Here is a 22,175-nt window from a genome sequence, read left to right on the forward strand (position 1 = left end):
AAACCAAGCCCCTCACTGACCCAATATTATTTTATAAATAATTCAAATTACCTTTTCAAAGCTGAAAAAGTTAGTAATGTTTCCAAATGTGTTGAGGCTTGTAGATCCCTTTTCCTTATGGAGTGCTGCTGGATATTGGCAAGAGAGAGGATATCGTAGTCTGAGAGCAAAGAATCAAGCTTCTCTGAAAAAAAGGTAAAAAAGGTGATTAGCACCTGCACCTACTCATCAGCTGTATTATCACTAAAATGAGAGTGCCAAACAATAAGCTCTTTCTGATGCAATAATTACGAAGCACCTAAATGTACTTCACAACCAATAGGGTATCTCTCCCCCACCCCCTCTACCCCATGCCTCCACATGCTAGGCAAGAGCTCTACCACTGAGCTACATCCCTAACCCCTGGAGTACTATAAGAAATCTAAACTAAATATGATGAAGATCTAAATTCTAGTTCTTAAGACATAGAGGTTTTAGATGCTGCCAAGTTAAATAATAACTGAAGGAAGCAATCAGCCACACTCAGGATGCAGAATTCAAGAACAAATGACCCCAAATTCTTCAGAAAATAAATGGCTTTGGAAGGAAGGAAGGGAGGGGTGGAGACATAATAGATTTAAGAACACAGCAAGCAATCATAATATGTCAATCTTTTTGGATTTTTGTGGAAAGATTTGAGACAATTAGGGCATTCTTAATATAAACTGCATGTTAAGATACTAATTTGGGGGCTGGAGTTGTAGCTCAGTGGCAGCACACTTGGCCACCATGCACACACAAGGCCTAGGGTCAATCTCTAATATCACACACACAAAATTTTTTTATTAAGTTTTAAAAGACGGAATCATCCTCATAAACACGTCCAATTATTTTATGTCAATAAAAAGTTAAAAAATCAAAAACAGAATCAACCCAATAGTTTTCTCCTTCACCTAAATATCCTCAATCAGTATTCATTCATCAGTCAGTCATCCCCTGCTATGAGCCAGACACTAAGTCCAAAAGCTGAAACACAGCATTAACAGAGGTGTCCTTGCCTAACAGCTCATTTTAAGGTGGGAGACCTAGATAGACAATGCACGCAAAAAATACGTCAATGTTGTGGACACAAAAGCAAGATAAAAGAGAGGAGGAATGGTAAGGCCAGTTTTCCTACCAGAGTGGTCAAAGGCAGAATAGTGCTTTGCCACTGTACACTATACAAACCTGAAGAAGGCTAAGGGCAGGCCCACTGCTACCTTTTACTTTAATAAAAGTTTATCCAAGCTTCTAACTTAAAATTAGAATAAATAAAGTAGCAGCAATTTACACACTTTCTAGATACCACCCTTCGGGTTTTTGTTTGTTTGTTTGTTTAGTTGGTTTGGTACTAGAGACTGCACTCAAGGGCACTTTAAACTGAACTATATTTCTAGTCCTTTTTATTTTTGAGACAGGGTCTCACTAAATTGCTGAGGCTGGTCTCCAACTTGAGATCCTCCTGACTCAGCTTCCCAAATTGCTGGGATTACCAGCATGCACCACCACAACTAGCTGAGACCAACCATCTTCTTTTTAACAAATTTTCCTTTTAAATTTAATCTAGAGGAAAGCTGTTTCAAAAGGGATTAATCACTTTTCTACCAATGGATAACTGTTGGTGATTCGACCTTGCTAATATTTTTTTCTTAGTATAGGAGATTAAACCCAAGGGTACTTTACAACTGAAACTACATCCCCATCCTTTTAAAAATTTTTTTGACATAGATTCTCACTAAATTGCTGGGGCTGGTCTTAGACCTGTAAGCCTCCTGCTCGGCCTCCCAAATTGCTGGGATTACAGATGGGTACCACTGTGCCTGGTGACCCTGCTAGTCATAATGCTCAGTGGCACCAACAGAAAATCTTCAACAGCTTACCATTTATTCATCAATATGTTTTTGGTTTTTTTGTTTTGTTTTTGACTGGGGATTGAACCCAGAGGCACTCTACCACTGAGCTACATCCCCCTATCTGGTATTTATTTAGAGACAGGGTCTCAATGAGTTGCTTAAGGCCTCACTGAGCTGCTGAGGCTGTCTTTGAACTCATGATCCTCTTGCTTCAGCTTCCCAAGATTCTGGGATTACAGGTGTGTGCCATTGCACCTAGCTTTATCCACCAGTTTCTAAGTGTTCCCTATAATGCACCATACTGGGTTTTTTAATATAGTATCTCCACAAACATCCCTGAGAGATTATCCACATTTTACAGATGAGAAACAGATGCAGAATAAGTGATTTATCTAATTTCATAAAGCTAATCTGACATAGAACTGGGTTTTGAACATTGGCCTGACTGGCTGAAATTCTCAAGTTTTATTGATATGATATTTCTGAAACTCCTCTAAAATCAGCAAGTTCTCCTAGAACTTTGTACTTTTCAGTATCCTACTTTAACACATGTCAACAAAACATGATCTCCCCTCCTTCTTACTTATTTGTTTGTTTTTGTAGTATTGGGGATTGAAACCAGCACCACAAGCACTCAACCACTGAGCCACACCCCTAGCCCCCTCCCTCTGAATTCTAAAGTCCTTTGTTTATACCTTTCTTCTGGTACTTTATGGTTATGACATACTTATCTCACCACCAGAGTATAAAATAGCCAAAAAGGAGCTTTTTATTTTATCCATCACAGAATATTTAACTCACAACACCCAGCACAGAACCTTACATCTATCCACACTCATGTCAACCAACTGCACCAATTCTCAGTGCTAGATGCTGATACACTCCTTCAGCCCTTCAACTTCCCTGACACAGGTTGGTACATGAACTTAGTTTCATTCAAGATCATAATCACTCCTACTGATTTAGAAACTTAACTTCAGTATTATAGTTTCATTGTTAATAACATGGGTCAATGGTTTTCAAAGTGTATGCATCATCTAGGAATGTGTTAGAAATGCAAATTTTCAAGCCTGCCCTTAGATCTCTCAGTCAGAAATTCTCAGGATGGAGTCCAGAAATCTGTTTAACAAACCTCCTAGGGGATTTTCATGAATTCAAGTCTGAAAATCATCATATAAGCAAGGCATGTTGACACCTGCCTGTAGCTCCAGCTACTTGAGAGGCTGAGGCAGAAAGATCATTTGAATCCAGAAATTTGAGGCCAGCCTGAATAACACAGTAAGAACTCTTTTATAAAAAATTTTCTACTTGTTTTAATTAGTTATACATGACAGTAGAATGCATTTATGCACTTTGATATATCATACATAGATGGGATATAATTTCTCATTTTTCTGAGTGTACATGTTGCAGAATCATATTGGTCATGTAGTCACATATATACAATACAGTAATAGTTTCTGTTTCATTCTACTTCCCTCCCCTACCCTCCCATCACTTTCCTCTACCTAATTTAAGGTGACATTATTCTTCCCTAGTGCTTTCGCCTTATTGTGAATTAGCATCTGCATATTAGAGAAAACATTTGGCCTTTGCTTTTGTGGGATTGGCTTATTTCGCTTAGCATGATATTCTCCAACTCCAACCATTTACTGGCAAATGTCATAATTTCACTTTTCTTTGAAGCTGAGTAATATTCCATCGAGTATATATACCACGTTTTCTTTATCCATTCATCTATTGAGGGACACCTAGGTTGATACCCTAGTCCAGTCATTGTGAACTGAGCTGCTATAAACATTGATGTGGCTGCATCACAATAGAAGAACTCTCTTATTAAAAGAAAAAGAAAACCATTTAACTAAGTTAAAGTAAGGAACAGGTCAAATTGAAGAAAAAAAAAAACCTTTAAGCACAAGGATATTCACTACTCCTCTTTACATTATTTTTTTAAATACTTATTTTTTAGTTGTAGTTGGATACAATACCTTTATTTTATTTACTTTTTTTTTTAATGTGGTGCTGAGGATTGAACCCAGGGCTTCCAACAGCTAAGCGAGCACTCTACCGCTGAGCCACCACCCCAGCCCCAACATTAATTTTTATAACAAAAGAATCAAAGTAAATTAATAACTGGAAACAGCTGGATAAGTTCTAGAACGTCCAAATGACAGGGAAAAATCTGCAACCATTTAAAATGCTGTACACTACACTTTTTTTTTTTTTTTTTATATCAGGGATGGAACGCAGGACCACTTAACAACTGAGCCACATCCCCAGCCCTTCTTATATTTTTAGAGACAGGGTCTCATTAAGTTGCTTAGGGCCTCCCTGAGTTGCTAAGGCTGGCTTTGAACTCCTGATCCTCCTGCCTCAGCCTCACAAGCAGCTGGGATTACAGGCGTGTGCCACCATACCTGGCTACTACAACTTTTTAAGGTCTGAAAAACAAAAAATTAAAAAGAGCTGGGGGCAAGGTTGTGGCTCAGCAGTAGCGCACTTGCCTGGCATGTGAGGCACTGGGTTGGATTCTCAGCACCGCATATAAACATATAAAATAAGGTCTATCAACAACTAAAAAAAAAAAAAATTTTAAAGGGGGGGTGCTGGGAATATGGCTCAGTAGTGAAGGGCCCCTAGGTTCAATCCCTAATACCAAAAAAGAAAAATACTTATGCTATGTTAATGAAACAAAGGGAGATTTTAAAATACACTGTTCATATTGCATGATCTTAATTATTATAAAAACAGGCCTTAAAAAATGACAAGAGAGTAACATCACCAGTATTTGAGTGTATTTTCTATAATAAGCACTTTTTAAATGTAGCTTCCTAACATACTTTAAAATACTTAACAAGTATGTTTGCATTGCAATTTATTCTCTTTTAATGAGTAGATAATCCAAATTGGATGTCCTGGAGCCATCACAAACCACCTAGTAAAAACAGATCTCTCTTTGGAGCCAAATTAGAGCTATTTACTGCTCTTGAAATTGTCTTCTCACTAGCAAGTGAGAAGTGTGGAAAATGTGCCAGAGTGAAAGAAAATCGGAATCTGGGAAATCAGTAAGACGCTGAGCAAACCAAATGGAGATCACCAAAAGATTCTCAGGTTTCTGGTCTGGGTACCTAGGTAGATATAGTATAATTCATGGAAGGGTGGGGGCACTGGATGCTCTGGATACTCAATATTCAACTGCACTTCACTTTCAAAACTGTAACCACTGGTAATCATAATTTTCTAGAGCTTTTTCAACAGAATTCAAACACTTCCTTCCCAAAAGATTATCTTTTCTACATTTAAATCTCTTAATAAATGAGTATAAACCATCATTCTACTTACAATAAAGTTTATTACAGTTAGTCCTAAAAACTGTGTTACCAAAATGATCTTTCTTTGCTCAGCATCTGGTCATGGACTCTTTAAAATTCTACAATTTTAATTGTAATTATCAGTAATTCTGCTAATTACTCTTTAAAATGAGAGCAGCTATCTCAACTTTCTATAAGTTGATCCAGCCATCACCCTAAATAACTGAGATTTTTCTCATTTCAGCCAACTACAAACACAAATTACAAAATAAAAGACACAATTTAATTCAAAATTAATTAAATTAATTATTTATATATATATATATATATATATATATATATATATATATATATTAGAATTTTATTATTTAAGGTGTCCCCTATCTACTCCTCCCTTTCTCTGTCAAGAGCTACAGTTTATAGTTGCCCCCACTTACCTTCCTGCCTAATGGTGCTTAGAGATACCGCACCCTTCCTTACTGTTTTTGTATCTTTTATCACCCCACCTTCACTTCTTTTTTTCTAAACCCATATTCTATACTTTTTTTTCTCTTTTCCAACAGATTCCATTTATGCATTTATTTAACAAATACTTATTAAAAACCTCCTATCTTTCAGGCACTACCAATATAACAGAAAAATATATTTCCAGTAGTTCATACTGGGGGAAGAGATCAAACAAAATTATAATAAAGTGTGTCATTTGCCGAGAGAGCAGTTATAGGAAGTTATAGGACACAACAGGGGCAGGGTTCCTGCCTGGTGAGCCAAGGATGCTTTCCTAGGGAAGCAGTATTAAAATCAAAAGGATAAGGTTGCCATCAAGAAAAGGGAAAGAAGGAAGAGTTTCTAAGTAGATGGCATAACATGCTGCAGTCCTCAGGAAACAGATAATCTATGACTTAAAGAAGTGAGAGCAACTCAATGAAGCTGTGGTGCACAACAGCACAGAAAGAAAAGATGAAGTGACTGGGTTCAATGATACATTCCTGTAATCCCAGCAACCCAAGAAGCTGAGACAGAAGGATCCCAAATTCAAGGCCAGCACTGGCAATTCAGCCACACCCTGTCTCAAAATAAAATCAATAAAGAAGAGCTGGGGATGCAGCTCAGTGGTAGAATGCTTGTAGGTTCTATCCCCAGTATCGAAAAAGAAAAAAAGATGATGAGGAGGAGGTGTGAGGCTTGAGAGGCAGACAGAAGTCAGGTTAAAGGACCATGGGACAAAATGCAGGATTTTGGACTCTGGACAAGGACAACAGCTGTTACTTAGAAATATCATTATAACCCCAGTGTGGAAAATGTGTCAAAGAGGAAGAAAACTGAAATCTGGGAAATCAGTGGGTAAGATGCTGAGCAAACCAGGCAGAAATCACCAAAAGACTCCTAGGTTTCTGGCCTGGATACCTAGGTAGATATAGCATAATTCATGGGAGGAGGGGGTGGGAGGGACTGGATGATGAAAAACTCTAGAATGACATAGTCTGTCTTGTTTCTTATATACAATTCTCAATTACACTGCCCACTTACACAGGACTTCTTTTGTATTAAGTCATCATACGTTTGCAAATGTGTTACTTGATAAGCCATACAGTGATTTTAAGTGGGAAGAAAGCAAAACTATGCTATAGTATGATTCTCAACACTGATATCAGCAGTAAAAAAACAGCTAATACTTTGCTCCTTCTAAATGTTCTAAAAGAAGAATAAAGACAAGTCAGGAGTTTTAGGCCTATGATAAACCCCCTATGAATATACATGTGAAATAGCCTACAAGAGATTTGATAAACTTTCAACTCCATCCTTTTCTTACACCTGAGTTGTTCTGTATTTGGGATAAGTTCAAAGAAAGAAAGTAGGCTATACTTTAGGTCATCATACTATGAACTAAAAAGTTGATATTAAGTTAAAACTAATATTTAAACCTCAAAAGGGTATAAATTTTGCTTATATAAATATAAGCATAAAAATGTGTGTGCGTGTGTGTGTGTATATATATATATATATATACACACACACACACACACACATATATATATATATAGCTGTACACATACACATAGATAATTGTACCATGTATCTGAGAGCAATGTAAATAAATTGTCATAGAAGGAAATGTTTGTGGACCTTAATGTTTTCTTTTTTTGCAGCAAACTGCATTTTCCTAGAATACAATCTCCAAGTGTAATGAAGAACCCCTACAGTAGTACTCTGCTTACTCTCTAACTGCTCTACTGTATGAAATACAAAAAGTACCCCCCAAATAACACCATCAGTATCATGCTTCTATTCTTGATGTCAGAAGTGGAAAAGGACTGCTATGAAGTATTTACAGTATCAGTGCAGAAGACACAAGACCAGCTCTTTAGCACTCTCAAAAATACAGAGGAAGAGAGAAGCTGCCTGAACAGGTTGTAAAACCCTAAGCAAGGATGAATCCCTCCCTGAATCTAAGGGATAAGGAGAGAAGTGCTCTCTAGTAGGTCAGGAACCCCAGAATCTAGGAGCTAAACATGTAATTTTACGGGTTTTTACCAGTAAAGGAGGATGGAGTTTCATCAGCCTCCAGTAATTAATCCCCACCAAGAGCTTTTGACCACTGGGCATAGTGGCACTCACTTGTAACCACGGTGGCTTGGGAGGCTAAGGCAAGAGTATACCAAGTTTAAGGACAGCCTTGGCAACTCAGTGAGACTCTTAGCTCAAAATAAAAAATAAAAAGGGATGGGAATGTAGTTCAGTGGTAGAGCACTTTTGGGTTCAATTCCCAGTACGAATAAAATTTAAAAAGAGGGGGGAAAAGAAAAGGGGGGGGAGGAGTATTGAGGTACCTAACTCCATGGCTAATTTAAGAACTAAGTTAAGAGATACAATATATGAAAAGTCCTTCATTTCACTTCCCTACCCCAGTGAAACTTATCCCTGACCCTTCTTCCCTACCAACTTTTCTCAGGCTTTCTTCAAATTAACAGTTCCAGTTGTATAAACTTAACATCTCTCACAAATAGAAACTGATGAAGGATCCAAAAAAATCAACCATACTTGGCCTTGCAGGACATATCTAGTATTCTGTGAAAGTCAAAAAGATTTCTCCAGTTTCCCTATCACAGCTCTTTGCTCGACTCTTCATTTTATCCTAGTTTATCTCTTTGACTAGCACAAAATAGTTATATTAATTTCCCTCAGAACAGTTAGGATCGTTAAGTGTTTAGGTTAAAAAAGAATGCAGTTTATAAGCAAAATTAACACGAAAAGAGGAAGCCACATGTCAAAATACTGAGCAAAATGGTGCTGTTAATGAAATAAGTACTGTTATGTGGAGAATCACCAAGCCAATAACCTCAAGTTTCAAATATATGTTTCAAATACAAATGTTCATCCCTCATCTGTGACCTACATTTTTTCCTTCCACCCACTACATCCTCTTTCATTAAGAGTAACTCAAAGGGAAAACAATTTTGAAATCAAAGTGAGACTTATACACCCCTGCTGCAACTTTAAAACTAGATATCATCATGACTAAGCTCATATGATTCATAACTTTCCTAAATTATGCAATTCATAACAGTTCAATTGAAATCATTTTTAGTGACCTACGGAGTACTCCAAAAGTCAGGCTTCTATTTATTATAAGTATTACTGCTCTTCAGAAAAACATTATAAGCTCGGGCTGGGGATGTGGCTCAAACGGTAGAGCGCTCGCCTGGCATGCGTATGGCCCGGGTTCGATCCTCAGCACCACATACAAACAAAGATGTTGTGTCCGCCGAAAACTAAAAAATATTAAAAAATTCTCTCTCTCTCTCTCCCTCTCTCTTTAAAAAAAGAAAAATGTTATAAGCTGGGCATGGAGGCAAACACCTGAAATTCTAGAAACTCAGAAGGCTGAAGCAGGAGTATTACCAAGTTCAAGGCCAGCCTTGGTAATTTAGCAAGACCCTGTCTCAAAATAAAAATCCCAGGGATATAGCTTTGTGGTAAGCCCCTAGGTTCAATTCCCAGTACCACAAAATAAATAAATAGATATATTTTAGAAAAAAATCCTATATATACCTAATCAATATTTAGTACTACAGTACATAACATCTGCAGACAAAAGGCTAATAAACAAAAAAACCATGGTCTGAAACTACTTGTCAGTCTTGACCAACTCAATCTTAATAATAAGATTGAGTTAAGGGGCGTGACTTTGTCCTTGGTGAGAGAAGTGTCTCTGCTTCCTAGGTGCCATGATCCCAGCTGTTTTCGTCTGCCACAAAATTCCGCCATGATATTCTGCTTCACCTTGTTCCCCAAGGTATAGAGCTGGCTACCTATGGACTGAGACCTCCAAAACCATTAGCCCCCATATAAACTTTTCTTCTTTAAAATTGTTTTTTTTAGATTTTTGGTCACAGAAACAAAAAGCTAACTAAAACACATACTTAACAACAGTGCTTCAAAACAAAAGGGGGAAAGTGCCATAAATAAAAGAAATTATACTTGGAGGAAAAAAAAAGATTTAAGCAAAAAATGACATCCTGAACTGTCAAACATTCTGTGCTGTCCAACATACACAAAAGTCAATATGTCAAATGCCCACAAGGCATATATGTTTATCAATGTGTAAATCTAACAATTCCCTACAAGTTTCTAAGACCCATTTTTCGAACCTATTAAAAAAAAAATTAGACACAATCTCTAAAGTTCATAACAGTCTCTAATCCTAACAGCCTTTTAGTCTGTCATCAGAAGTACCCTTATTTTCCCTTCTCACCTACCTAACCTTAAAGTCTAGGCTCAACTATCACCTCCCCCATGAAGCCTTGCTTCCCTTCTTAGACTGCATTCAGTAGCCCCTTCATGATCATATCTGCCATAATGTGTCCAGCACTTTTCTCCACATTGTTTTAGAAGTGTCTGTTTAGATCTCTTTATGAGTCTCTATTCTGCTATGCTATAAGCTGTTTTCCCTCCCCCTCAGTACTGGGAAGTGAACCGAGAGGCACTTTACTACTGAGTTACATCTCCAGCCCTTTTTAATTTGAGACAGGGTCTCACTAAGTTGCCCAAACTGGCCTTGAACTTGCGGTTTTCCTGTCTCAGCTTCCCAGATATGTACCACCACACAGGGCTATGCCACAGTTTTTAAAGATGGATATACTCTGATCTTTGTATTTCTGATGTCATTCCTAATACTGCATGGACAGTATGAGTGCTTCAAACATTTGATGAATAAATGGGTAAGTCTATGCAGTTTTCTGGCAGATGGTCTGCACTAATTAAAAAATCAGCTTGGGTAAAAAACCTATGATGTGCAAATGTTGCTGAGAATCAGTCTAGAAGTAATGCTTTTTCCTCTACATTGTATGCTTATTTTTTCAACTGAAAACAAGAGAATGATAATAAAAAGTAAAAAGTTGTCAGACAGATGAATATAATTTTAGTATCTTAAAACTCGTTTTTCCTTTTCATTAATTTATACTTAAAATTAAGCAGATCCTTACCCTGTCCATCCTGACCACCACACTTCAAAATTTTCCTTCAACTTTACTGACTTAGCACTTCCTAACTGGCTCCCTTGCGCCTTTTCTTAAAAAGTCACTTTGTAATTCATTTCAAAATGAGACAACCACAAGGCAGTTATTTAGGAGGGAATACTCAACACCTATTAATCACCTTTAATACCCCTATTAGGGGATAGGATGTCAGCTCAGTGCTGGAGGCTTGCCCAGCACATGTAAGGCCCTGAGTTCTATCCCCAGTACCAGGGGGAAAATGCCATCAGACAATTTTAATTTTTGTCCATTATATAAGAAAACATATACCGTTTCACACTCTATTATTAATTAACGGACCGGTATTGCATTAACTTTTAAAACATAAAGGACCCTAACACAGTATAAGCTCACTTGCACCCATCCTTAAAATCCAATCTCTCCAGAAAATCTAATAGGGACCCTTTATTTTATAGGCTCAAAACTGATCAGATTGGTCATGCCTGCTCATTTCTTCTTAAATTAGGAAAACATTCACGGCGGCAGCCTCGCAGTTGGTTTGGCAGGTCTTAGCTTCCGCCTACTCCCCAAGCGCTTTCAATAAACTACAACGTAAATAAGAACGTGCAGAGGATGAGGACAAAACCCAACTCCAAAACCCAAATTCCGCCAGGAAATGCAAATAAACCCTCTGCAGTCGCCGCCTCCCGAAGAGACGCCGCCCGGCGGTGCCTCCCGCGGCAGAGATTCCAGCCCGCGGTTGGAGGGCGGGAGGAACTCGGGAGCTCCGGGCCCCGCCCTCGGTAGCGGCACGCCGCACTCCCGGTTTTTGCCCGGCAAGGCCACACCTCCCGACCCTCGCTGCCCTCGCAGCCCACTGCAGCGGGCCCCGTCCCCACAGGAGACCCACCGGGAGCCCGTCACCGCCACCCTCCCCGGAACGCAGCGCCACACCCCCTTCCCACCCTGGAAACCGGGGACGCGCCACCGTCGCCCGCACCCCGCCCCCGAACACCTGCCAGGGCCCGCTCCCCTCGCTTCCTCGGCGGCCGAAGCCGGCTCGTCCCCGGGTCTCACCGAGTCGCTGGCGGGAGCCGAAGCCTGGGTCGTCCGGAGGTCGCGGCGCCAACACGAAAGGAACCAGGCTGGTCAGAAAGAGGAGACGCTGCCTCATGTTCCCGGCCCGGCCGCCGGCTTCACCACTCTCGGCCGCCGCTCCACCACTCTCGGCCGCCTTCGTCTGACGGGGGCTCGGAAAACTGCTCACATTGGGGAAGGGATCCACCCGGCCCGGCCCCTCAGACCTCCTTCCCCTCCCGCGCCGCCTACCGGGAGAACTCTAGAGCCAGGAGCGAGGCCCCCGGAAGTGCAGGCGGCGCTCCGAGCGCCGGCTCTGCCTGCTTCCGGCAGCCGCGGACCCCCGCACCGCCCACAGCCGGAAGCCGGCGCCGCGCGGCATGCTGGGAGGCCCGGCTCGCCCCGCCCCGCTCCGCGCGGACGCGTCGGGCTCTTAGGCCGCCGGCCGCCTTCTTTCTCTGCTCGCGGCCTGCGTAGTGCTTCTGGTCCGAGCTCGACCGGCGCTTGCCTGGCCTCGGCCCGCGATGCCCTGACTCGACCCAGCACCGTGTCCGAGCGACCGCGGAGAAGGAAGGCAGAAGTTCGCGAGCACGCCCTGAGGCGCGTGCGGACGCTGCCTTCTCCGTGCTGCCCACGAGCAGTTAGGACTCCTGTCAGTCCTTCGGTTAAAGGAGCTGTGAAGTCCATCAGAGGTCGACAGGACGCAGCTGGCTGGACGCCGCAGGCTCTGCGCGCGTGCTCGGGTGGGAGGCGGAGGCATGAGGCCAGCCGCAGTGCCCCTAGGGACCAAGGCCGCGCCTGGCATTGACCACCAGCCCACTCTTTGGTGCCCATACCTCCGCGCCTCTGCTGTCACAAAAAAAGGGCTTGGGGACAATAATGAGTGCGGTGCGCTTTTGCTCAGGCAAGGGTCTACAGCATTTTCAGGTGCTAGAATCCTAAGACCCGACTCCTTACCTCTGACTCCAGGAGTCAGAATCCATCCACAAAGTTTGTATAGTTAAGTCCTCTACTTGATACATTTAGCTTGGACGGGCAGTTTGCAATCCTTTGCAGAATTTTACCTCTGTGAAGTTTAGTGTTTATGTAGCTGAATAAAGCATTCCAAAAAGGTTGGATACAAATTTTTGTTTTATTGAGGTACTGGTGATCAAATCCGGTGCTTTGTACATACTAGGCAAGTACTGTACCACTGAGTAAAACCCCCAGCCTTATTTTGTTTTGAGATGATGTCGGCCTAAATAGCCCAAGCTGGCCTTCAACTTGTGATTCTCTTTCCTCTGTCTCCCTAGCAGCTGGGACTACAAGTTTGTGCTACAGTCCTGGGGCTAATTATTGTTTTACTTTGACTAAAGTTTATCCAAATAGGGCCAAACTTTTTCCACCTGCAAAGAGTGGGCTGGGGGTGAATCCCTGCAATCCTAGCAACTCAGGAGGCTGAGGCAGGAGGGTCTTGACTGCTAGGCCAGCATGGGAAATTTAGCAAATCCCCATTTCAAAATAAAAAAGACAAAGGGGTTGAGATGTAGCTCGGTACATCACCCAGTGTTCCCAGTATCCAGGGTGGGGATAAAACCTAATTCATCTTCTCATAATCAGAAGCCCCAGATTTTCAGGAGCAATCTGAATTTCAGGTACTCTTTCCCATTCACAAACCAGGACCCAAATTGTGATTCCAGTTTGAAGCTCATCTTTATCAATGGTTTTGGCCTTTAAGATGAAAGAGAACCATATGAGGGAGTTCAAGAGCCAGAGGAGACTGGGGTTGTGGCTCAGTGGAAGAGCATTTGCCTAGCATGTGTGAGGTGCTTGGTTGGATCCTCAGTACTACATATAAGTAAATAAAATAAAGTTATTGTGTCCATCTACAAGTTAAAAAAAAAATGACCTAGAGAAACATGTTAAGAAGGACATACTAATAAAGACGACTGGTAGAGTTAACTGGCAGTCTAAGTCACTGGTTTTCAAACATTCTTTTACTATGAAAAGAATTTTTTTTTTAAATATGTGCCCACAGGCTGGGGATATAGTTCAGTGGTAAAGGGCTTGCCTAGGATGCACAGGCTTGGGTAAATCCAATTTAAAAAAATACCCCTTAGATTTTTAAAATTTTTTCACCATAAGTATAAGTTGTTGCAAAACATGTATTTTCCAGCATAATCTAAATACACTTAATTAAATGGTCACATCATTCTTTAACATTTTTCCAACAGAATATAAATACCTCAGAGATTTCATAACTCATGTGACAGTCTCCAAGATAACCCAGCCTTTGTATAGTCAGTCCCCTTCCATGCTAGAGCACAGTTGGTCTGTGTGACCCATAGGTCACACGCACAGTAGAATGGCATCTCACTTCCAAGATTAGGTTATAAGACTGTGTCTTCCATGTCAGGTGTCCTCTGGCTTGACTTGTTTTTTTAGATTACACAGACTGGAGAAGCCAACGTTCATGTCATGAGAAACCTGTGGAGAGGCTGATATGAACAGAAGACCATGAGTTTGGAAGAAATTCTCTAGCTCCAGGCAAGTGTTGAGATCACAATAGCCCCCAAACCCAAAGCCTGACCCTGAGAAACTGTAGGAGATAAGAAATGTTTGTTGTTTTAAACTCTTAAATTAGGGCTAATTTCTTACACAGCCATTGTCATCTGAATAAAAAAATCCATAAACATGTCATCTAGATCCTAGGTTCATCTTCACATCTGTAATGATTGTGTGTGTGTGTGGTGCTTGGGGTCCAACCAAGGGCCTCATACATGCTAGGGAAGCTCTTACAACTTAGCCCTGAAATAAATTTTGTAAAAATAATGATAAATGCATATTAATTGTACAAATTAATGGGTTTCAATGAGTCATTTCCATGCGTGCATGTACTGTGTGCTTTGTTCATATCCATCCTCCCTACTAACTAAACCCCCAGCCCCCCACCCCTGCTTCCTCTTCCCTGAAAAGTCCCTCTTCTATTTTCATATTTTTATTTTATTTTTTCCACATAAGAAAGTACACAGACAATACTTGTCCTCCTGTGTCTGTCTGACTTCAGTTAACAAGATATTCCCCCATTTCATCAATTTTCCTATAAAGGGCATGATTTCATTCTTTATGGCTGAATAATACTCCATTGTGTTTATATGCACTTTTTTTTTTCTTTTTTGGTACTGGGGATTGGATCCAGGGGTGCTTAACCACTGAGATACCTCTCCTAGCCCTTACTATTTTTCTGACTAAGTTGCTTAAAGTCTTGCTAAGAGGTTGAGGCTGGCCTCCTGCCTCAGCCTCCTGATTATCTGGGATTACAGGTGTGCACCACCACGTCTGGCTAGGACTGACTGCATTTAAGGGGTCTTATTTGGTGAATCTGTCCCATGAATATAAAATAACTGGTTAACAATTTTGAATGATTTGCACTTTGCTTTTTGGCAAATTTCAGTTTATTGTTTAAAGGAGAACAATAAAATCCACAAGTAATGTGCAATTCTCACCTTACCTCAGCTATTTAACCTCTAACCTTTTGCCAACTGTGTGTATAGACAGGTAACTGTGTGTCTGGCCTCCTTCCCCTTCTCTTCCTGTCCTGCCCACTGTCAGAGAGCCTCTCCTATGTCATAAGCTGAGACACTGGGGATCCACAAGAAAACCAGCAAAGTCCTAGCAAGAAGGCTCTGAACAAAAAAAGTGTCAGGATCTTAGGGAGGTAGCTTTTATATCTTTGACATGGCTCAGAAATTTTCCAGAGATGTTGATTTAGAAGGAGAGAGGAGATGTTCCGCCCACATCAGTGCTCAATGAGCTTATTAAACAAGGAAACAAATTTAGATTAGACTGGTGTTGGCAAGTCCATTCGTCTTATGCAAGAGTAGATCATTTACTGCTAAATTGGCTTAAGGAAAAGAGGGGATCAGAGGTGAAATATCTGGTGCTGCAGACTCCCTTGTTCAATGGGGCAAGGTGGGGCACTGTAGCTAATGTGAAAGGTGTCCCCCAAGCTATGCAGGTTACAAGCTAAGTATGGCATCCCTATAGGAAGCCAAAAAGTCAGGGTCAAGAATCCTGACCAATGAGACCTGTTTATTTAAATATTTTAGAATTTAGACTGCAGGAAAAAAAATCACTCTTGTGTCCATGCTTCTGAGATTATGCATGCATCCCAAGGAGAATCACCCATCCAGTTGTGCCTCTCTCTGCTCTTGTACGGTTTAGGAGTCCCCTAATTATTTCTTTTTTATTTATTTTTCTTTCGTGTGTGTGTGTGTGTGTGTGTGTGTGTGTGTGTGTTACCAGGGGTGGTCTAACACTGAGCCTCCTGAGTTGCTAGGGTTACAAGATGTGTGCCACCAAACCTGGCTTAGAATTTCTTCCCCCCGCCCCCCCCAATTCCTTTTCTTTTTTGGCAGTACTGCAAATTGAATCCAGGCCTTTGAATATGCTAGGTACTGGGGATTGGATCCAGGGGTGCTTAACCACTGAGCTACATCTCCCAGCCCTTACTATTTTTCTGACCAAGTTGCAGATATATCCCCAGCCTAAAGGTGTGAATTTGAAATATACAAAGGAATGTAGTTGTCTTCAAGTTCAGTGATGTTTTCAATTCCCTGAGTTTAGGGTTTACTTACTTTTTTTTTTTTTTTATTAATGCCATTTTTGGCTATAGCACTTCTATATCCAAAAGAAATCTTTTGCAGTCTTAATGCATAAAATAAGGCAAAACAGAGTTACTTTGTTTGAAGTACTTTTGGATCATCTTGTAAAATTATTTCTTCTTCCTGGAGTTCCTATTTTCCCAAAGTACATGTGTTTGTGGCAGTGATGACAAGCCAGGACTCCTGACCTCCAGTCCAGGGAACCTTTGCCTAAACCACGACATCTCTGCAGACAACTCCTGAAAATGTATCCTAGAGGATACAGGCTAGCTTTTGACTGCCTTCTGACCAATGAGTGTATATCCAACAGTTGGTGGTAACAGGACCATCGAGCCCAAATACTAAAAATTAACCGCTGGGAGGCCAGCTGTTCATTAATTGCTACCTCTAATGCCTCAATAACAGGGTATTCAAATTAAGCATTTAATGTAAAATTCAAATGAATGAGACATCTATTTTGGGAGAGATAAGAGGTAGAGAAATAATTGCCCTTGAGATTTTTCTTAAGAAAAAAACAGGGTAACTTAACTTGGGTGTGTAATCTTATCTCATTTTAACCATGAAGGACAGGAAAAAATTATTAGTACCAATTTCTACCTAACAAGTAATATATGGCCAGGCATGGTGATGCATGCTTGAAATCCCAGCAACCTGGCTGAAGCAAGAGGATGACAAGTTTGAGCAACTTAGTGAGACACTGTCTCAAAACAAAGCATAAAAAGGGTTAGGAGTGTGGCTCAATGGTAGAACCCCTCTGGATTCAATCCCTAGTAACAAAAAAAAAAAAAAAAAAAAGGAAAAGAAAAAGTAATATGTTCTACCAAAACCATGAGGCATCTTCTTCACTTTGAACTGGACACATTAGCAATAGTTTTCTTTAGCTTTAAGGAAGCTGCTCATTCTGTCTGGGCAGCAGGAAGGATGTCAGAGAAGACTGAGAAGTCAAGGGCAGGATGAATCTCTTCCAAATTCTTTATCAGTTAAGCCTTTTAGTTGAAAACAAGAGGTACCACTGAGGCTAAGTAGAAAAAGAATTTATTGGCTGTCAAATAGTTCACCTAATTGATGAGAAGTCTGAAAAGCCAGATGCAGAAAACAAGAATAAAGAAAAATGTTCACCCAGAACTCCATGCATGCTAGGCAAGCATTCTAAGCAAGTGATCTACCACTGAGCTACATCCCCAGCACTTTTTATTTTGAGATAGGTCTCACTAAGTTGTTGAGGGTGTTGATAAATTGCTGAGGTTGACCTCGAACTTGTGACCTTCCTACCTCAGCCTCTCAAGTTGCTGGGATCACAGGTATGTGTCACTGCACCTTGCAAATCAATGGAAATGGACAGTGTGACTCAGCCAAAGCCATGTCAAGCAGATGAAAGGACATCACCACCTGCATTGCTGCTATGGAACATGACCTTCAAGTCACCATTGGACCATCTAGGCCACCAAGAACAAATTCCTAAACATTTCTGCAGGATTTTGCATCATGAGTTAGTCATCTCAGCCCAGGTCTCAAGCCTGTCTTCCAGCAGCCAACCAAGAGGAATCTGGCTCCCTCTCCTACCAAGACCCATACAGTGAGGCATAGTGGGTTTTCAGATGCTGATGGGCAATTATGATCATGACAGTACAGTCCCTTCTACCTTGAGGTCTCACAGCTTATTGGTCTGAAAATGGGGAAAACCAGAAATAACTTGAATAGCACAATAGGGAACAAATTATGAAGTAAGATCCTGCTCTAGAGAATTCCTCCAACTAATGCCAGAGAGGGTAACTTCTGACCCAGTGACAACAGAGACTAGGTCAGAAAGTAAGAACACACAGGTAATGCTCTCATTAGTGGGGGTGGGAGGGATGTTGACTGAAGGAGGAAGAGAGAGAGAGAGAGAGAGGAAGGAAGAGGGAAAAGGACAGGGAGAGAGAGAGAGAAACAGGGAAAGGGGTAAGTGGGGGTGCTTGCCACTCCTAGAACAAAGGAAGAATAAGTCTTTTTCATGGTACCAGGGATGGAAGCCAGGGGGACTCAATCACTGGGCCAAACCCCCAGCTCTTCTTATATTTTATTTTGATATTGGGTCCCCTTAAGTTGCTTACAGCCTCCCTAAATTGCTGAAACTGGCCATGAACTCCTGATCTTCCTGCCTCAGCCTCCTGAACCACTGGGATTACAGGCATGCACTGGACAAGGACTAAGTCTTTCAACAGGTTGCTGGGGTAGGCTAGGGAGAAGTCTTATGACTTGAGGGGGCCATCTGGTTCCTATGAGATGATTCTCCTGCTTAGAAGAATGGGTAATTGCTCCTGCTTGAGAAGGAGGGCAGTGTCGCTTCAGTTGTTTCTGGAAGGGTAGGACAATGACTGAAGACTTCTAGGCATCCTTCATGGGGTCTGGAACAGAACATTGTAAAATCTGGCAATTGAGTGTCCCTGCAAATGTTGAAAATAGCTTAGTTATTCTTATCTTGGTGTGCTCAGTCTTGAAAGGGAAAGGTTAGGTAAATTTAGGGCTAATAAACCTTGTTTGACCAGTTTAAAGATAAACACTCCTTAAATTAATATGTCTATATGCAGAAATGAGCAAGAATCTGACCCAAAGTTTAAGACAAATGAGACAGATCCAAAATGGAGAAGGCAATGCCAGTTTTGATCCTTCTTCAGTTACCTCTTGGGCATCAGCAGGCCCCAGTGAGGAGTTGGTGGTTTTTCTAGCAAAAGAAGTTAATCCCTGTTACAATCCAGGGCTTGAGCTTGTCTAGTGTTTGTGGTACTTTTAATGGGAAATAGGCAATGGGTTAAAGCCCTGAGAGTGCATCTACCCTCGCACCCTGTAATCGTCCCTGTCTCACAATCATCTCCCAAAAATCTAATTTTACAAAACCATCCCATCACTAAGAGAGACTAATGTCAAGATGAAATCTCATAAGAATCTATTTCTTGGGCATTTTTTTTCCACACAGGGAATTGTACAAATCTAGCTATCTTTGACTGAAGTTTCCCCATCAACTACATCAAGACAGATGAGCTCCTCCTTGTAAGTCCAACAGCACTGGATCCTTCCAGGGCACTCCCAGATCTGCATCCAGAATTGAAAAGGACTTAAGTGAGCAGCTACTCAAGAAGGGGCAGGGAGCCAAACCTCCCTGCCAGCTTGCTGTGCATAAGCTAAAACAACCTGCCAGGTAGAGTATTTTTATTGCCTTAACAGCTTGAAGAGAGAAGTATCTAAAGAAACTCGGCTGGCTACAAAAGGTTTGAATGAGAAAATGTCTCTTTTGTCTTTTTGAAAAATTCCCCCCCCCCCAGTCATTTTTATCAATGTGCTTTTATTTGGCACCTTATATATACAAGGCTCTTAGGTCAGCCACTTTGAAGAAGCATCTTATAGCTCAAGATATTATTCAGTTAAGCAAATAAAATTACTAAACATATATCATGTTTTGAGCAGGAAGTCACAGTCTTCATCCTTAAAAAACTCTTCACTACTGTGGGACAGAGGGACAGACTTGAAATCTTTCACATTATCACTGATAGATGCAATGGTGGGTGTGTGGAAGAAAGCCTGGAAGCAAAATGGCACTGGGGTGTGGCTCCATGCTGGGGTGCTTGACAGGACCTTGGCTCAACTCCCAGTACCACAAAAAAAAAAAGGCGGAGCGTGTGATTATCTGTGAGGGCAACAGAGATGAGCTTCTGCAAGGAGGGAGGAGGGAGTGTCCCAGATGGGTCAGCCATCTTCTCTCAGCCACTAGTCCCATAGTAGTCTTCTTGCCTCTAGTGAGTTTCCTCCAGGCATCCAAGTGAGTTTTTCACACTCTGGCTAAATGCCTTTCCTGGCTTTGCCTCATTCACTAGGTACATTTCCAGATGTTTTGCCTGCCAACAGGACTCTCCACAACTTGCTCCACCCCCATAATTTCCCCCCCTCCTCACACAACATTCAACAGCTAGCCATTCCCTCTCCATGCCTAAGGACATGCTTTTTCTTTATTTGAAAATTCTTCCTGCTCACTTCTTTGAGCAAATTTTACTCCCCTTTTAACACTCACCTCAAGCAACATTTCCAGGAAACCCTCATGAGTCTGACTGCCCTGGGCTGTGTGGCTCTCTTCTGTGTGCTACAATACTCTGTTTACTTCTATGCTTTCTCTTCTCTCAGGACATTAAATTATCTGGTGACTAGATGGTTTGCATCTTGGTGGCAATCCTGAATATAAGTATGACCAGCTAGCATAATGCTAAATGTTCTTTAAGGAAACAAAACTTTGAAGGATAAATTGGGAATGTGCTAGGCAGAAAGAGAAGGTAAGGTCAGCGTAGACATTTATCAAGGCACGCGGCATGACCTGGTGTGCTACAGTATGAAACAATAGTGTAGTGCAATCCACAAAGACTTCTTAGCAGAAAAGCTGACCTGGAATCTAATAAAGCACCCTCAAGCTAACTTACAGGAGGCCTGGGAGAGAGAAGAACTATCTAACCAAAACCACGAGGAAGCCAGATTCCTTTAGAAGGAATCTGGCTTCTGCCACAACACAATGCCCCACCCAAAGAAAGAGCAAGAATCTCCAACACAAGTAAAAACAACCTGTGCTTGAATCCTGATTCTAAACCATTAAAAATGTATGTGAGCCAGGCATGTAGTAATCCCTGTGGTTTGGGAGGCTGAGGCAGGAGGATCACAAGTTCAAGGCCAGTCTCAGCAATTTAGTGAGGCCCTAAGCAACTTAGGCTCTATCTCAAAATAAAATACAAAGGGCTGGGAATGTGGCTCACTGGTAAAGTGCCCTAGGTTCAATTCCCAGTGCCAAAAAAAGTTGTATAACTTCAGGGAACTCTCCTTATTAGCAGGTGATTTAAAAAAAAAATACTATAATATTTGGGTTACCCTACTTCTTCACACATTTCTCTAGGCTACTCTTTTTCTGTTCCTAAACTCTGACATTTCTCTATACATATTGCACTTTCATTTGCTGGGTGAATCTTAGTTGTTATTGTGTCACAGGCACTGTTTCTGTATGTAGTTATTTCATGTATTTATTCTCTTCCCCAGACCATATATTTAAGAAGTAAGGCCAGCTCTTTTTATGTCTTCAAATCCTTCCTTACCAGACAGGATTTGAAGTATCCTAGGTGGCCAATAAAGACTTGAATGTTACTTCTCTTTTTTAAAGAACTTGAACTTCAGACCCTCTGTCACCCTATAAGAAGCACTTGTATTTTGGCCTCAGATAGTTTTCAGCTGAACCTTTTCTTTCTTTTGTGGTGCTGGGAATTGAACCCAGGGCCTTGTGCATGCAAGGCAAGCACTCTACCAACTGAGCTACATCTCCAGCCCACCCTGAACCTTTTAAAAGCAAACAAAACATGTCAACACAGCACAATACAAAAACACCTAAATATTATTTCTTTCATCTTTTAAAAAAATGGAGGTTTGTTTCTATTTTATGTTGCCTTATATCAGCAATTTAGAAACCAGAGAGACCGGTGAATAGAAATAGAGAGTGAATCCAATTCTCTAACTTGCAATAGCACTACTGTGCCCCTTGTTTGACTCACATGACCTTTACAGCTATTAGCCCGCATGATGTCTGAACTGCGGCTCTGGGCCTCCTGCCTATTGTTGGGATACATGCCTACTCCCCACCTCAAATTTTAGGCCAACCTCAACATTTATCTTGTATTAATACTGAACACAGAACTCTGACCGCATATCAATGGATATGGACCAGCTAGATCCTCAGCCATCATTCCAAAGACCTTAAGAATTGATTCTTTTGCCAGGTGCAATGGCAAATGC

At 41.2% G+C, this 22,175-nt stretch overlaps 1 protein-coding gene and 1 non-coding gene across 2 annotated transcripts in view; both read right to left on the bottom strand.

Annotated features, from left to right (window-relative positions):
* Adam17 (ADAM metallopeptidase domain 17) overlaps positions 1-12,375 on the bottom strand; it is a 55,132-nt gene extending 42,757 nt beyond the window's left edge. The window contains exons 1-2 of the mRNA XM_027937737.2: positions 11,737-12,375; positions 52-184 (exon numbers count right to left, since the gene is read on the bottom strand). Coding sequence (XP_027793538.1) covers positions 52-184; positions 11,737-11,833 — 230 coding nt within the window. The 5' untranslated portion in view covers positions 11,834-12,375. The remainder of the gene's footprint in view (positions 1-51; positions 185-11,736) is intronic.
* A 9,260-nt stretch (positions 12,376-21,635) lies between these two features.
* On the bottom strand, positions 21,636-21,709 carry Trnaa-ugc (transfer RNA alanine (anticodon UGC)). Its single transcript has one exon. It is a non-coding gene; the product is annotated as a tRNA-Ala (tRNA).
* Between the last annotated feature and the right edge of the window lie 466 nt (positions 21,710-22,175).

The sequence above is a fragment of the Marmota flaviventris genome, chromosome 14 (assembly GCF_047511675.1).
Source record: "Marmota flaviventris isolate mMarFla1 chromosome 14, mMarFla1.hap1, whole genome shotgun sequence".
Classification (NCBI taxonomy): Eukaryota; Metazoa; Chordata; class Mammalia; order Rodentia; family Sciuridae; genus Marmota; species Marmota flaviventris.